The 16,149-nt window shown below is 39.2% G+C and overlaps 2 protein-coding genes across 4 annotated transcripts; one reads left to right on the top strand and one right to left on the bottom strand.

Annotated features, from left to right (window-relative positions):
- Positions 1–124: 124 nt before the first annotated feature.
- On the bottom strand, positions 125–5,996 carry LOC117822613 (G-protein-signaling modulator 1). 3 transcript variants are annotated; one of them, XM_034697441.1, is made up of 6 exons: positions 5,689–5,996; positions 2,823–2,910; positions 1,930–2,436; positions 1,469–1,637; positions 986–1,239; positions 125–861 (listed from the first exon to the last, which is right to left on the bottom strand). In XM_034697441.1, the coding sequence occupies exons 3-6, from the start codon at positions 2,416–2,418 to the stop codon at positions 721–723; spliced, it is 1,053 nt and encodes a 350-aa protein (XP_034553332.1). In that variant the 5' UTR covers positions 2,419–2,436; positions 2,823–2,910; positions 5,689–5,996; the 3' UTR covers positions 125–720. The 3 variants fall into 3 exon arrangements, with proteins under 3 accessions (XP_034553332.1, XP_034553331.1, XP_034553330.1); XM_034697440.1 differs by lacking the exon at positions 5,689–5,996 and adding an exon at positions 2,996–3,669; XM_034697439.1 differs by lacking the exon at positions 5,689–5,996 and having other exon boundaries at positions 2,823–3,669.
- On the top strand, positions 5,475–15,702 carry pbx2 (pre-B-cell leukemia homeobox 2). The gene is made up of 8 exons (XM_034697438.1): positions 5,475–6,059; positions 8,172–8,245; positions 11,589–11,833; positions 12,530–12,720; positions 13,069–13,204; positions 13,413–13,554; positions 14,143–14,237; positions 14,902–15,702. The coding sequence occupies exons 1-8, from the start codon at positions 5,818–5,820 to the stop codon at positions 14,980–14,982; spliced, it is 1,206 nt and encodes a 401-aa protein (XP_034553329.1). The 5' UTR covers positions 5,475–5,817; the 3' UTR covers positions 14,983–15,702.
- The last annotated feature ends 447 nt before the right edge of the window (positions 15,703–16,149 follow it).

The raw sequence follows: 16,149 nt of genomic DNA, 5'->3' as shown, positions 1-16,149 counted from the left end.
AATTCAGGAACTTTGTGATAAGACTTGTTTTATTATGTCCAGTCTGAGGTGAAGATGAAGTGGTAAAACGTCCGATCAGAGTATTCTGTTTGATATGTTAAAATGAAAATAGACAGACACACACTTTGATGATTTCCGTGAAGGGTGTATATTTTTCTCCTGACCACATTTCAAACAAATCGAATAAAGGATAAATACAGCTTGCTCTGATATACATTTTGTTTATTTTCTGAAGGAGATTTTTTCATACAGTCCAATGCTCTGTGCTCTTTGAGTTTATGTCAACTTACCGCCATCCCTGGTGTGTTTAATAACTGTTGTACAAAAAGGAGAAACAATAGAGACCGGCAGACTGTCTCCTTCAATCTTAGGACTGTGCAAACACAAAACCACTCAACCACTCATCACATACACTCAGCACAGGATATAAAAAGCATAACTGCTGCTCCTAAAAATACAAATAAAATAAAAACCAGTAAACTTCACAAACACATCAGGATGCTCGCTTTAGTCACTTTGAAAGCTCTGTTGCTCAAACATTAGCTGTTTCAGCTACAATCTCAACAGCTTTAGCGCTGTAAGGGTCCCAAGGGATGACATTGTCCTAAAAAAGCATCAAAAAGGTGAAAAGCAACAATTTTAACAGTTAGTAAAGCTAAAAAAGCTACAATACTGGATGGCTCCCACTGTGAATCCCAGTTTTTGTCTTTGTTTTCCATCTCAAGTTTGCAGGAGGCATGGTAGTTCAGTCCTCTGCTCCTCCATGCGTCCTCCCTGGACCCTCAGGAGCAGGGAGAAGAAGTCCTCGTCGTCCATGGGACCTGGAGCCCTGCTGCGCTGGTCCTCCAGTCTGCCCTGAGCCTGTGGGTGGAAGAACTAAAATTAAAATGGCATGATACAGAGGCTTTGCTTTATGTTTTTGCAGTAACAGCAACAGCATGTGACGTCTTATTTCATGATTAATAAACTAGTCCAAGTTGCGTACTTGTGTGGTGAGGATCATGTTGTACAGATCCTCTTTGGGCACAGGAGCTTGTGCAGGAGCTGGTGCAGGTACAGACACGGGCCTTCTCACAAAAGAGAGCTGCTTTAAGCTGCCTCTGAAACTTCTGCCCTTAGTTTTTGTTGGTGGAGATCTTTCGAGCTGCGCCCTCTGGTCATCCAGCCTACGAGCCTGAGAGGTGGCCACCAGCTCGAAGAACTCCTCTTTCTGCAGTGAAGTCATGGAAGAAAAGACCACTGTGGAGACATGAGAGAGCACAGCGGGAGACTATCAGCGGTCAGTGGTCACAGAAAGAAGAGAAAACATGACACACAAAGGCGTTTCAAAACATTTTTGAGTCACGAAGTACAGAGTAGTTATGTGTTGTTTCAGCTTGATCAAAATGAGTCAGCACCACGATATGGAAACTAATGCACCAGTTTCATCATTTTAATTTGCAAAGCTTTTCATTTCTCTCCCACTCACCTCTGTGTGCTGGCTTGCCGGTGTTGGGCTCAGAGTGGCACCTCCTCCTTCTGAGCCCTCCGGCCTCCAGGCTGAAGGAGCAGCGCTGGTCATTGAGCCGCCTCCCCTCCTGGAGGGTGCAGAGCAGCTCGTACAGCGACTCAGGGAAGTCAGGGGTTAACCGGTGAGCCTGAAAAACACGCGGGTAGGTGTCAGAGAAAGAATGAGGGAGGGAGGAAAAGGTCTCTTGCTGAGTGGCACAGACTGTTTGTTGGCACAGCAAAAGAATTCACTCAACTCCTACGTACTCCCACATGCTCTGTAACAAAATGTTAGCTGCTCTTTTTTTTTTTCCACGGGGAGGTTGTTTTTCTGGTGGAGCTCATGGTGGATGGTTGGTTGAGTAAAGACAATAAAAACACACGTTGCATGACTGGGTCATTACAGAGACAACTACAGGGATTATGAAAAAGTCCACAAACCTTATTGGTGTCTCCTTCAGGTTGTTGCTCAGAGGAATTCAAACTTTGTACGTCCACTTGAGGATTATTTTCTTTGACTTTTTCATCCTCTGTTTTACTTGGTTTCTCATTAATCCTCATCGTCTCAAGTGTCTGCTTGTCACTCTTACTATCATCTGCACTTTGTCCTTCGCTCATGTTCTCAGAGTCCTCTGGTTTCCCCCCTCTTTCTTTGAAATCCTCTGCCTTGGCTTCTTGTTGATTTCCCAAACTCTGCTCTTCTAAACACATTTCACTTGTTGCATCTTCTTCTTTCTTGTCCTCCACCTCTGTGTGTTCCTCTTCCTTTTTCAGAGCTGAATGTTCGCTGTAGCTCTTGACAGTGAAAGCTGAAGTGATATCTGCATCTTTTGCTGCAACACCCTCTGCTGTGTCTCTTTCTTCAGTGATGTGGAGACGTCTGGGCAGCCCCTCTTCAGCCATTTCAACTTTGATCTCTGCACAGTCCATTTATCTTGCTGTCAAAGCCTAACAAAAAGCACACAGGAACAGGGGTTAAGTAAGAGGTCTTAGGTCAAACAGTTTGTGGAGCCTATTTTTAACATTTCTAAGAAGAAAAATAAAGAAACAGACGTACAGACTGCTATATCTGTGTTTTTCACTTGCTGAGAAATGTATGTGAAACCAGTTCGGCAGGTTCTAGCATGTTGGCTTCAAGATGTTAAGCTGAAAATCCAAGTCAGATATTCTGTCAGCTGTATGACAACAAGGTGTCTGATAACACAGTTGGATGACAGGTTCCTGTAAAGTGGCTGATTAAGGATTTTTCACCATGAATTTCACCTTAATCCTTGTTGAGATAGATACTCATTTGCCACAAATGTAACCATGAATAAATGTAAACTCACTCTTACCTTTAACATTGTTCCTTTACAGCATCATCCTTTAAAGTCACCACAGTCCAAGCAAAGCATATTTCTTGTCACTTGTTTTTCCAAAAATCTGTACAAAGAAAAAAAAAAAGCCCGCTATGAAGAGTTTCACATGCCGACGTGACAAGCTCTCACCCGTTCTGTCTGAGTGCTACCTTCTCTCTCGTCTCTTCTCTTCCTGTTCCTCTTACCACAGCCCACCCCTATTTACATAGCCCACATATGACATGCCATTCTGTTATGAAATAGTGTTGTCAAAAGCAGAAGGAACCATCACACAGTTGCTTTGTATGGTCCAGAGAAAAGGGTTTTCATTTGAGATGAATTTAAAAGCTGTCAAAGCAGCTGTAATCTGCTGCTGCTTCTGCTGCTGCTGCTGTCTTGGAGTGCTGCTCATTTGATTATGACAGACTCGACTGCAACATGTTGAAACAGGCTCACGGCTCTTCTGACACTGCTGTGGTTTTGGCACACATCCTGTTGACTTGCTGCTAAAAGAAGAAGTAGTCAGACAAGTGAGAGGAGCTGTGTGAGATTATCACTTAAAGCAGAGACATTAAAAGATAGCTACTTTAATCTGAGAGTCTGTGTCACAGCTGGTAACTGTGTTTAGATATGAGAGCACATTATCTCCATTTTATCTAGCTGGATTTGTTTTCTTTGTTATTTCCTGACACCCACACACTCGCTTCTGCTTTCTGAAAAAAAAAATGCACAGTGCAGATGTTTTGGTAACATTTCACCCAGCAGTGTGATGCCTGTCTGTTAGCATTGGAATGGACAGTGTGTGACATGTCGCCTGAGGTGAAATGGCTTGTAATATTTTTTGTTGACCAACATAGACTCTCTGTTATGAGTGATGCCTGACCACCAACACTGACAGAGGATGTCTTGTCCACTAAAAATTGAGATCAATATAAAATAACTATTTTTATTAAGAGAGAGAGAGAGAGAGAGAGAGAGAGAGAGAGAGAGAGAGAGAGAGAGAGAGAGAGAGAGAGAGTAGATCAGACATAACTGGTTGCATACTTTTTTTAAAATTATTTTAAAATGTTTTAAGTGTTTGCTGCAGGGGCGATTCTAGGATGGGATGTTTAGGGTTGCTGAGCCGGGCAAGATACATTTCACTGTTTTGCACATTTGAATGCAATTTCATTCCCACATTTGTGAAAGAAAAAGTATAACACTTTTTGGGGAAAGTCTGTGACTAAAGCATCAAATCTGATAAAGGTTATTTAAATTCTGAGCCACAGCAAAAGAGAAATGGATTGGAATCATAAAAGAAACATATGGTAACCCTCATTTCTGAGACAACTCATTTTGATACAGCAGCTCCTCAACACATACATAAACAGTCTGTATGTCTCTGGAGTAAACCAGTCCCCTTATAGTGAGTACCAAAAATATCACAAATTGACATTGGTGTTATTTTTTGGACTTTCATTTGAAATGCAATGCACAACATGTAAAACACGGTGGAGCTGTTGTTAAAATATTACGTTTCAACCAAGTAAACTTGTCTAGCTTAATAAAAAGGGCATACAGTAAAACATTTTTTAAAAAATCTCTCAAATTTTAGGGGTGCTAAGATTCAATTTAAAGGTGCTTCAGCCCCCCCCACCCCCCCACCCAAATGGTCTAGAAACGTCTTTGGTTTGCTGTGTGTTTTTGTTGATTGTTACTGTTCTGGTTTTTGTTTTGTTTCTAACTCTGTAAAGCACTTTGAATTGATCTTTGTATGAAAGTTGCTTTATAAATAAATAAACTTGCATTGCCTAAGATAAATTACACAACCCTGGAAGACTTCCTTTGTGGCTCACATTAGTTTTTAGTTAGTTTCTGTGTTCTGTCTTCAGTCCTCCATCATATGTCTTTCATGGACCATCAATTCTTAAGTATTAAATATTACATTGTTATTGTTTACTACAACTCACAGTCATATTTCATACCCATATTTATTTTTATTTATTGCTTAATCTGTCATTACCAACCATAATCACACCATGTCAACCTGTCACTACTGAATCTTTTTTTTTTAATACTGCCTGTAATTACTGCTATTTAATCTAAATTCCATTGTAACATTGTATATATCTAAATTGTATTCTAGCTTTATTTATCTATTTTTATTTTTACTTATTTTATTTTACTTATTGAAACTTCTTTCTTGATTGTACTTATGTCTAGGTTGCTGCAACAACTGAATCTCCCCCCAATAAAGTCAATAAAGTAATATCTTATCTTATCTTTTCCTCTCTTCTCTTCTCTTCTCCTCTCTTATCTTATCTTTTCCTCTCTTCTCTTCTCTTTTCCTCTCTTCTCTTCTCTTCTCTTATCCTCTCTTCTCTTATCCTCTCTTCTCTTCTTTTATCTTCTCTTCTCTTCTTTTATCTTCTCTTCTCTTCTTTTATCTTCTCTTCTCTTCTCTTATCCTCTCTTATCTTATCTTATCCTATCTTATCCTCTCTTATCTTATTCTCTCTTATCTTATCTTATCCTCTCTTCTCTTCTCTTCTCTTATCCTCTCTTCTCTTCTTTTATCTTATCTTATCTTATCTTCTCTTATCCTCTCTTCTCTTCTCCTCTTCTCTTCTCTTATCAAAAAGAAGCTGCAGTCGTCCTCCAGTCTGTCTTAGGGGGGAATAGAAAAATGAATGCGTCAATTCATAACTGAAGATGGCATGACATTGAGGTTTGGTTTTGCCCTAGTTGACACCACAACACGCACGTCTGCTTTCTGCATAAGCTTGTGGAGTGACTGTGGTGGTTGCATTTCCCCCAGCAGTGTCCTGCCCCTCTGCATCTGCTCTGCACAGCTCAGTGTGTCATATGTTTGTGTGGTATATACCTGTCTTGTACGTTTCCCTTCCAATCGCTAGGGGCCCCTGCTGTGTGCGATGCCTCGGATCAGACAGTGTTGGTGTGAGTCTGTGAGCACAGTTGGGCAGCAGTCGTCGCCACTGTGCGTCGCTGGAAAATGTTGCAGCAGCAGCCTCTGACGGGCAACGGGCCCTCGAACGGCCGGGGACTCGGCATGAGTGGTCACCCCGGGATGCATGCGCTGAACTCGGTTCACGAACCCTCGCAGCACCGGTCCGATGGAGGCAACTCGGGCCTCGAGGGCACAGAAAACGGACATGAATCCCGCAGAGATATCGGCGACATACTGCAGCAAATAATGACCATCACCGACCAAAGTTTGGACGAGGCACAGGCAAAGTAAATCCTAACTTTATTAATGTTATTATTAAGTTTAAAGACTTTCTTTGTTGTTGTTGAATCAGACTTGTAGAGGCAAAGTTTCCTGAACTTCAACCTATTGTTTGGATAATTACCCACCAGCTAACTTAATAACCAATGTAAGCTCTTGAAAACAAAGTGAGTTTATTAATAATATGTCTGTAATCATATGCTGTCACATTACCCAATCATTATTGTTTCTTTGCTGTCATATACTCACGTATTTCCAGCAGAGAACGTAACGCTCGCTTTTGTTACCATGCTAGGCTGAGCCAACCAGGCTAGCTAGCCAAAGCTAATTCAGTTGTCGCTGATTTTAACATTTATAAAGCATTTTCTTTCAAACTAACATTCTTAATTATATGTTAAAGAAGTAAAACATCCGACCAGACTTAGTGGTTAGCATAAGGAAGCAGCTTACAAGGAAACAAATACCTCCTTAGCTCTTAGCTCCTCACAAGCTAACGTTTGCTAAGTTAGCCATGTTAAAGGTTGGATTAGGAATTTATTTATGTTTTGTTTTTGGCACATTTGCATAACTTTACTGTACCTGTTACTCATTATGTCAATATAATGGCACTAGCATTTATTTAATTTATGAATATTTTTCAACATATTGAGAAAATAAGTCTTATAGTTTTTCTCAATAAGCAGTTTTTATGTGTTTCACTTGTTTTGAGTGTTTTGGTCCTAAATTATCTCAGTAATATATTATAGCTTGTTACTGATTTAATTTATCTTAGATAAGGGAATACAAGTTTATCTATAAAGCACCATTCATGCAAAGAGCAATTCAAAGTGCTTTACAGAGTTATAAACAAAACAAAAACCAGAACAGTCACGGTCAACAAAAACATACGGCAAACACTTAAACATTTTATAAGAATTAAAAAAAAATGTATGTATGCATGAAATCTGAGTAAGATTGAATATCTTAGATAAGGGTGAAATTTTCTTATTTTTTGCCTTATAAGATATTTTTTCTCACTAAGCAGTTTTTATGTGTTTCACTTGTTTTGAGTGTTTTGGTCCTAAATAATCTCAGTAAGATATTACAGTTTGTTACTGAGATGTTATGACCTATATTGAGTAATACATGCTTGTAACTAGAATATCAACTGTTACAAAGCTTCTTTATCAACACTCACAAGTATAAAACTGCTTTTTCAAAGTCATAATTTCTTATTTCAAGCATGAAATAAGAATGACTTTGACACAAGTGTATCTCTTCACACAATTAAAACAAATGACAGCCAAATGTAATCCACTGTTTTATTTTCAATGAAACAATAGAAAATATGTACGACTATATATTAGTATAGTTGGTACAGTACTGTAAACTGGCACTTTATATTTAAACATGTAACATTTCAAACTGTTTCAAACAGAAATAATTGCATTCAGATGAGTTCTTCCAAATTACAAGGCATTAATAAGATTTATGAATTCCACAGCTTTGGGCTCATTTCAGATTTTTAAGTAAATGATCCTACATATTGAGAAATAATATATTCTTAACTTTTGTCTTTCCGTCAAGAAAAGTAAATTAGTTTTTAGTGTAACTTTGCTGGTTTTAAGAAATGTAATGCCTAGTGCATGTCATTATGTCAAGATAATGGCACTAGCATTTACTTAATTTAAGAATATTTACAACATAGAGAAAAGAAGTCTCTTTTTTATTTCTATCAAGATAAAATGCACTTGTTATCAGTGAAAATACACTAATTTTAAGGTATTTCTGGGTTCATTGAGGATAGATATTTTTACTTGTTTTGGAAAGTCTTGACAAGCCCAATTTTCTTGTTCTATTGGCAGATCATTTTGCTTAGTTTAAGTAATATACCCCCAATTTTTGTATATTTTTTTCTTGTTTTTGAAGGCTGGCTTTTTGTAGTGAGTTATGTCTGATCTACTCTCTTTCTGTACTTATGTGCCTTAACGTACATAGTTAATAATGTTGGGTCTTACTATTTATTTAAATTAGGAGGGATTATTCTTCTTAGCATTATTTATTGGTAAAAATATTTCTTTTATTTTGATCTCAATGATGAAGTTAAATGTTCTTTTAACAACAGTTTTCTTTGCACACAGGAAACACGCACTCAACTGTCACCGAATGAAACCTGCTTTATTCAGCGTCCTCTGCGAGGTCAAAGAAAAAACAGGTACACTGATTCACTGTTCTTCATAAGTGTTTTATTCATGTCAGTGTTTGATATCATGCATTTCATAGCCAACACGTGTTGCTGAGTTCAGATGTGCAATGGGTTCATGTGGTGCTTGTGTTGACAGCGTGTCATCAGCAGCCAATAAAGTCTAAATGAGTTTACACACAAACATACGGAAGCCCAGGGCATGTCTGCATTCATAGACTTACTTTGTTTCCTGTGATAAGAATGAGTGTTTGTTTTCTTGAGATCTCAACTTGTTTCTTTCATTATATTGGTTTATTAAGCTGGCTTTGTCATTATAACAGAATTTTTCTTTTTTAATAAAATGGGATCATTTCTGTTGATAGAAAAGTAAGCAGTAGGCTGGTATCTAGGATTAGGTGCCCAGATTGTGGTTCTACTTATTAGTTCAGGCTCTTTTTTATATACATATATAATTTTATATAATTGAGTGTGCAAGGGTCTAAATGCATCAGTACATTCTGTGTTTCAAATAGTTCGTCATCTTAATTCCAAAATAAAATAAAAGTACAACAAACAAGCAAAAAACAAAGAAATCATATTTCATTTCATAGATCCTGTTTGTGTTATTCACTCACATTACAGTTACATTAAATTGATCTCACAGGTAGTTTGTATCCCTTACACCGGCTCTGACATGTTTACACTTGTCCACCATACACCTTCACCGATATATAGACTCACACCAACACACACAAACACTTGCAAACACTTACACACACTAGCGTTAATACAAGTTTGAGGGGGTTCCTTAGAGTTTATGATAATCGGGTGACTAGTTCTGGTTCTTATCAGTTCTTGATGCTGATTCCATTATTTTAAAGAGGTAAAAATAACAAATACTAAAAGGACTAAAATAAGCCACTGTTTATTGTTGGGACATATTGGCTCTTTAAAAAAAAAAACCTCGGATCAACAAGAGAAATTACAGACCTGCTTCAGGTACTCTTCGTGGGAACTTTGGGTGGAGGGCTTCTCTCCAAACTCCTCTCTAACAAAAATATGTTTGAAATAATTTTAGACATGAGTCCTGTACTTCAATATAAATATGAAAGTGAATTCAACTATGTTCTAAGCCTGGGAGTGTTGAGACGTTACAGCTGAGTTGGCTGGGGCTGGAGCATTTCTGTAAACAAGACACCACAGCACATCAAATACAGTGCAGTACATCCCTTAACATCACACTGTGTTAAAGCAAATTCTTCCACGTACGCCCTCCTTGCATGCTACGTGTGTCACACTTTGTTATGTCAATATATTTTAAGTGAAGCTTAGACCAAACTATGCACAGACTGTTCTCTCCCGTGTTCCACTTCTCAGAGCTTTGTTGCGTCAGTAATCTTACGTCTGCACATAACGTCCTTTGCAGATAAATACATCCTCAGTGGACCGCTAAATTCTCACTGAGGTTCAAACCTGGAAGATTTATGTTGCTGTTAGGAACTGAAAAGTGTTACCAAAAAAATCATATGCCTTTTATTAAATCCCCAAATATCCAAAATCTAGAACCGGTTCCAAGTTGTTTCTTGATACCCAAGCCTACTGCTCACTCTGATAGGCCAGACCATGACATGCCTTGCTGCCATTGACTACACTTATGAGATAAGTTGCTTTGTGCTTTTGCAACTCTGGGGATGTGAGTTATAATAATCTGATGCTGAGTTGAGATGTCAAGAAATCACCTGTCATCGACTCCTCATCATAGGAGAACAGAGTAGATAAAGTTAACGGGTGCATGTTTTGCTTTGGGCTTCCATACATACACATGGACAGATATAAGGGAGTTACTATAGATAGTTTCACATCTGCAGTGTTAAAAACATACAAACAAGATGATACATGTAATTAGAGAGTTATTATGTTTAATGTTATTTGGTATTAAAACAGAGACAAAGCTGGACAAACACACGCAATGCCAACACGACAGTACAATGCATGTTGGTTTGGTAAAGGCACGAACTGTGCAAATATTAAGCAGATAATGAGAGAGTGGTGAGTTGTGGTTCTTGGCATTTTTAATTTAAGCTGTGAAAGATGTGTCGGTTTTATCCTGACTGTTGAACAAAGAAAGCCTCTCTATACGGGCACTTGGATGTCAAATGTAGAGGTAAATTGACAAGAGTGGTTAATACAGCCAGCAAGATTATAGGGCAACCACAGGTTCCACTCAGTGATAGATATTATGCACACATTAGTAGGAAGGAGGCTCTAAACATCCCAGGTGACCCGTCCCATCCTTTTTGCGCTACCATTTTGAACTGCTCCCATCAGGCCGGCGTTTTTAGACTGCCACGAGCCACAAAGAATGTTTACAAGAACTCTTTTGTTTCAAGAGCAATTCGATTATTAAATTCTTAGATTGCAAAATCAAACCTAACCTTTTAATTTTAGCAAGCTGTAGCACCCCCCTCCCTTTACAGGGGCTTTCCTAATTTTTATGACCTCAATTGTAGGATGTATATATGTATGTATCTACATGTGTCTATGTGCATGCATATATGTATAAATATATACATGTGTGTCTTTATGTATGTGCATTTTTATATATATATAAGGGATGCACTGAAAATTCGGTCACCGAAAGACTTTTAGCACTGAAACAACAGTGGATCCATATTATATATATGTTTTATAGTTTTATTTTCCATATTTTATATCGGCTCCTTTAAGGAATTCTGCTGGTCATCACCGTATAGGAAGAACCCCAAGTACTCTCTCTGTTCTTGTCTACAAATGTTGTATTATCTGTTTGTCTGTGTGAAGCCGAAGGCAATTTTCCACATTGTGGATAGATAAAGTTCTAATCTAATCTATAAATTAATACATTTTAAAACATAATTCATGCAAAGAAACTATGATATGAAATGATGCTTTGTTTTCCAACCATTTCTTCCTGCTGGACATCTCAAAATGAAAGAAGATAAATAAAAACTAAACTTGATTTCTAATCTTTCATAGAGGCTGTGTAGATCAAAGTTCTGACATTATAGAAAGGGAAACAGGAAGAAATGATCAAATCAGACCAACTGAAACCAATAAAAGTATAAAAAACGGTTCCTGCATGAGTGCAGAATAAATAACTAAAGTGATAAAACACAAAGTAATGATGATCTGTCTGTTTCTCAGCATAAGTTAAACTAACTTTAACTGTAAACCAAAACAGCAAAATTATGGATGAATGCATTTTTTCAATTCAAGTAGTCAGGAGTTAAAGTGAGATGTCTCTTTTCTGTGACTGTGTCCTAACACGCTTACACTCTTGTGTTGATATTTGGTCAACAAATCCCATTAACAATAACATCTGTCTTATTGACAGGCCTCTCAATGAGGAACGCCCAGGAGGACGAGCCTCAAGATCCCCAGCTGGTGCGATTGGACAACATGCTGCTGGCGGAGGGCGTGGCGGGGCCAGAGAAAGGCGGCGGTGCGGCCGCTGCCGTGTCCGCTGCCACCAGCTCGGGAGGGATGTCCCCCGACAGCTCGCTCGAGCACTCCGACTACAAAAGCAAGTTGAGCCAGATTCGCAGTATCTACCACACTGAGCTGGAGAAGTATGAGCAGGTACCGTGTCGCATTGGGAAACAAGTGCTGACATTGCCTGTACACGCTTGCTTGAACCAGAGCTGTAATCCTTGGGCATGTTAGATCTAGAGCATAGTCGCTAAGCTTTTCTCTGCTGGGGAATACATTTCTGTGTTTTTACTGCTGATCAAAACTCACCAGGTGTACGAAGGACGCATTCTTGTTTTATGAGACATCTTCTAACCCATACTGAAGCCGACTGTTTGGCCTTTTTAAAAACAAAGTTAAAACTTGTGTTCATCATAAAAGAGTGTCACCCTGTCAGCTACAACATGTTTAAGTCCTCCTACAGTATGCATTAAAACTCTTAACTATTTAAGGAGGCTTTTTAAACTCACTGAACATAAAATGCATTAAATATTAATGTCCTTAATTTTGCTTCATGGATCACTGAAGTGCTTAATGCACCAGCAGGACATGCTGTGATTTTAAGTCTTAACACTCTTACCAGACTTTAAATGCTTACTGACAAACACAGGGCTTTTAACATGATGCATGTAGAATATTTTATTGTGAAAAGTTCATTTTTTTCTCTTCAAAAACAACAAAAAAATGCCATAAAATCCAGACTGGCTTTAATAATCTGTGTCAGATCAACAGAAGACAGACGTAGCTTTTCTTTCTGTGCACATTTCCATCCTTCACTGTCGGTCATCTTATGCCTCACCTGCCCAGGCGTGCACTGAGTTTACCACCCATGTGATGAACCTGCTGAGGGAGCAGTCGCGCACCCGGCCCGTGACCCCGCGGGAGATCGAGCGCATGGTGGGCATCATCCACCGCAAGTTCAGCTCCATCCAGACCCAGCTGAAGCAGAGCACTTGTGAGGCGGTCATGATCCTCAGGTCTCGCTTCCTCGATGCCAGGTAGGCAACGTGTGGTTCTTGTGTTGTGATTGTCAATCACTCTTCTCTGTAGATTTGCACTGTGGCTCTGAAAAGGTTGCACCTCACCCCTTTTTGGAAGACAGACACTGTAGTTAGCTTTGACTTGCAGCAGTCATTATGTCATCAGATGCCAAATAAGGCACACAAAACTGAGTTAACTGAGCAGTATGACTTAATGAAGTAGCACTTTTAGATTTGTATGTGGGAGTGTGTAAACAGTTACTGCCAGGAATGTCAAACATGAAAAGATGTGATAATCAATGACAAAGAATAGAGGACACATCTGTTATTTTCCCAAATACTCATCATCTGTTTTTGTCTCTTCAGACGTAAGAGGCGCAACTTCAGCAAACAGGCCACAGAAGGCCTGAATGAGTATTTCTACTCCCACCTGTCAAACCCTTACCCCAGTGAAGAAGCCAAAGAGGAACTCGCAAAACAGTGTGGAATCACCGTCTCTCAGGTAAACCCCCGACTGAACCTTTTGAGTAAAAGTACCAGGTTTCATTTACAGAAGCTAAGAGGAAGCATTTCTGGGTTTTCAGTCATATGATGCTTGTATGTGTTTGTATCTGCAGCTCAGGGTTTCATCAATCTCTCTCTGTGATGTGATCATTCTGATGACACACGTGCACACTGAACCTTGTGTTGTGATTTTCATTTCTTGCCAGGTCTCCAACTGGTTTGGCAACAAGAGAATCCGCTACAAGAAAAACATCGGCAAGTTCCAAGAGGAGGCCAACCTTTATGCTATGAAGACAGCCTTGGTGGCCAGACAGGGCGACGATTCCCCGCACACTCCTAACTCAACAGGTACTAAAGGACAGTGAAGGTTTAATCACCCTGAAGTGGTGAATTTTACTGATAGCCATGTCCTCTACTGCCTCAGTGTCCCAAAACTTAGCTTAGCTCTCAACCTGAACTCAATTTGTAACCTGAGGGAATCAAAACTGATGTAGGGAGGTACAGCAAAGATAATTTGTAGTCAGAGGAAATGTTTTTGAACCGGTCTACCGCTCAATTATCTTTGCTTTGTTGATTTTTTTTCTTGCAATCAGTATATTTGTTTCCTTTTGTTGGTAATTGGCCTGCATTTTGGCAGCTAGCTTCACTTTTCCTGCCACTCCATACTTTGCTGCTGACTTTGATTGGAGCTGACGTGACAGCTGAGGCAGTCAGATAGTGTACCAGTGATAATTCCTTGTTTTGAAAGTTTGATTGCTTACATTTTGTTGTTTACACCATATACAGAATGTACAGTTCCATTGTGTTAGAGTATTTATGGCACATTTAATGTTGATAAAGAAAAAAAACATCTAAAAAAAGATTGTCAATACCAAAAATATTGTATTTGTATCTGAAAGTTCTGACCTTTATCTCCTGGGTTCGTCTCTTTTTCAGGGTCTGGGTCCTTCTCCCTGTCTGGGTCAGCTGACCTGTTCCTTGGGGTTCCACCTGTGAACGGCGAGCAATCTGCTTACCAAATGGGCGTACAGGTACTGACTCAGTCACAAACAGGAAAGGATTTGTTATACACTACCAGTCAAAAGTTTGGACAAACCTTCTCATTCAATGTTTTTTATTTGTTTTCAACATTGTATCTTAATACTGAAGACATCAAAACTATGAAATAATCTGGTTTTGCCATAATCTGGATTACAACAGTAGTCAAATAGGGCTATCCATTGTGTACTAACCCTACCTCTGAACAACACAACTGATTAAGAAGGCAAGTCATTCTGCAAATGAACTCTTGACAAGGCTCATGTTAATTAGAAACCAGTCCAGGAGACCACTTCATGAAGCAGACCGAGAGAATACCAAGAGTGTGCAAAGCTGTCATGAAGGAAAAAGGGGGCTACTTTACAGAATCTAAAATATAAAACATATTCTGCTTTGTTTAACACTTTTGTGTGAATTAAATAATTCCATATATGTTCTTTCATAGTTTTGATGCATTTGGTATTAATCTACAGTGTTTCAAATAATTAAAATAAATACAAACCCTTGAATGAGAAGGTGTTTCCAAACTTTTGACTGGTAGTTTAGGTCTAAATCTGCAGATGATGTCCTGAGGAGTTACTGAGCAGATTACGGTGCAGGTATCAGCAGCATGTTTCCCTCTGACACCTCCTGTTTCTTTTTCTCTTCATCTCTCAGGCCAACGGGAACTGGCAGGGGCGGAACTCACCCCGGTCCGGCGCCTCGCCCCACAGCGACCAATCGGACAACTCTGACTGATAGGCCACGCCCCTCTGACCCAGAACGACAGCGACGGAAAGTTTGTTGAGGGAAAAGAAGACAGAAAAGAATGAATTCACACTTCCCACTCGGCTGCAGTTTTTATTTTCTGTACGTTGTTCGTTTGGTTTCTTTATTTTGAATTGTATGTTACCGTTTCTTTACTTACCGCTCAGCGCCGGTCATTATTATGTTTATATGATTCGCTGGGTGCACGGATGGTAGAGTGAAAATGTTTGTGTGTCTGTGTTGTGAGCATGCTGGTGTGGTTTTATTATCGGGGTTGTAGGGTTTGTTTTCCACTACTTTTTGACATGTTACTGAGGTGTGTTTGTGGATGGTCAGGAGGAGGGAGAGGAGTGCGTTATCATGGATTTTAGCACACTATATCATTATTATTATTATAATTATTATTATTGCTGTTTTATTATTAGTGCTACAACTGTTTTCAACAGCTCAGAGAGAGAGGATGCATTTGAGAGAGAATGAGAGGGCAATAGAGAAAATCCAAAGATTTTGTGTGTTTGTTTCTCTGTTTTGTTTGTCTGTTTTATTTTTATTTTCTACCGGGCGTCTGTGTCCCTGTAAAATGAATGAGGCGTGTGTGAGTCCACATTAACAGTTTGAATGAGTATATCAACAGTGCTGTCTTTTTTCTGTACAGTGAAACACCTGTATTCTCTCTACCTCTTTTACAATAAAGACTCTCTGTATTCACAAGCAGCTGGTGATCAGACAGATTTATGCAGACTTGAGAGCTCATAATGGGAGAACTTGTGGTGAAAGCCGCAAAGAGGATGGGCATACTCAAACTACAAAAATGTCTACTCTCATCTCTAACTGGATGCAACAGGTTCCCGTTTTATTCGCCGGGCCTCTGACAGATTTGCTTCTCACGATGAAGGTAAGTCGAATATTTCAGAAAATCCAAATCCAGCGTCAGATTTCTCTGCAAACTAAAGACACGATCTACAAGTCCTCAAGGAAGCACGATTTGTTTTAAGATGAGATAAGATATACTTTATTGTTCCCCCATTGGGGGAAATTCTTATGTTACAGCAGCTTACAACATGGGACGGGAATACAACAATGTACTTACATAGTTAAAAATAATAATAGTAGTGTGATGGAATTTAGCAACAAACTGGACACAGAAGACTCAGGAGA

Source organism: Notolabrus celidotus, chromosome 12 (genome assembly GCF_009762535.1).
Source record: "Notolabrus celidotus isolate fNotCel1 chromosome 12, fNotCel1.pri, whole genome shotgun sequence".
In the NCBI taxonomy this organism is placed as follows: Eukaryota; Metazoa; Chordata; class Actinopteri; order Labriformes; family Labridae; genus Notolabrus; species Notolabrus celidotus.
The sequence above is the reverse complement of the archived record's forward strand: the minus strand, read 5'-3'. Positions and strand labels throughout refer to the sequence as shown.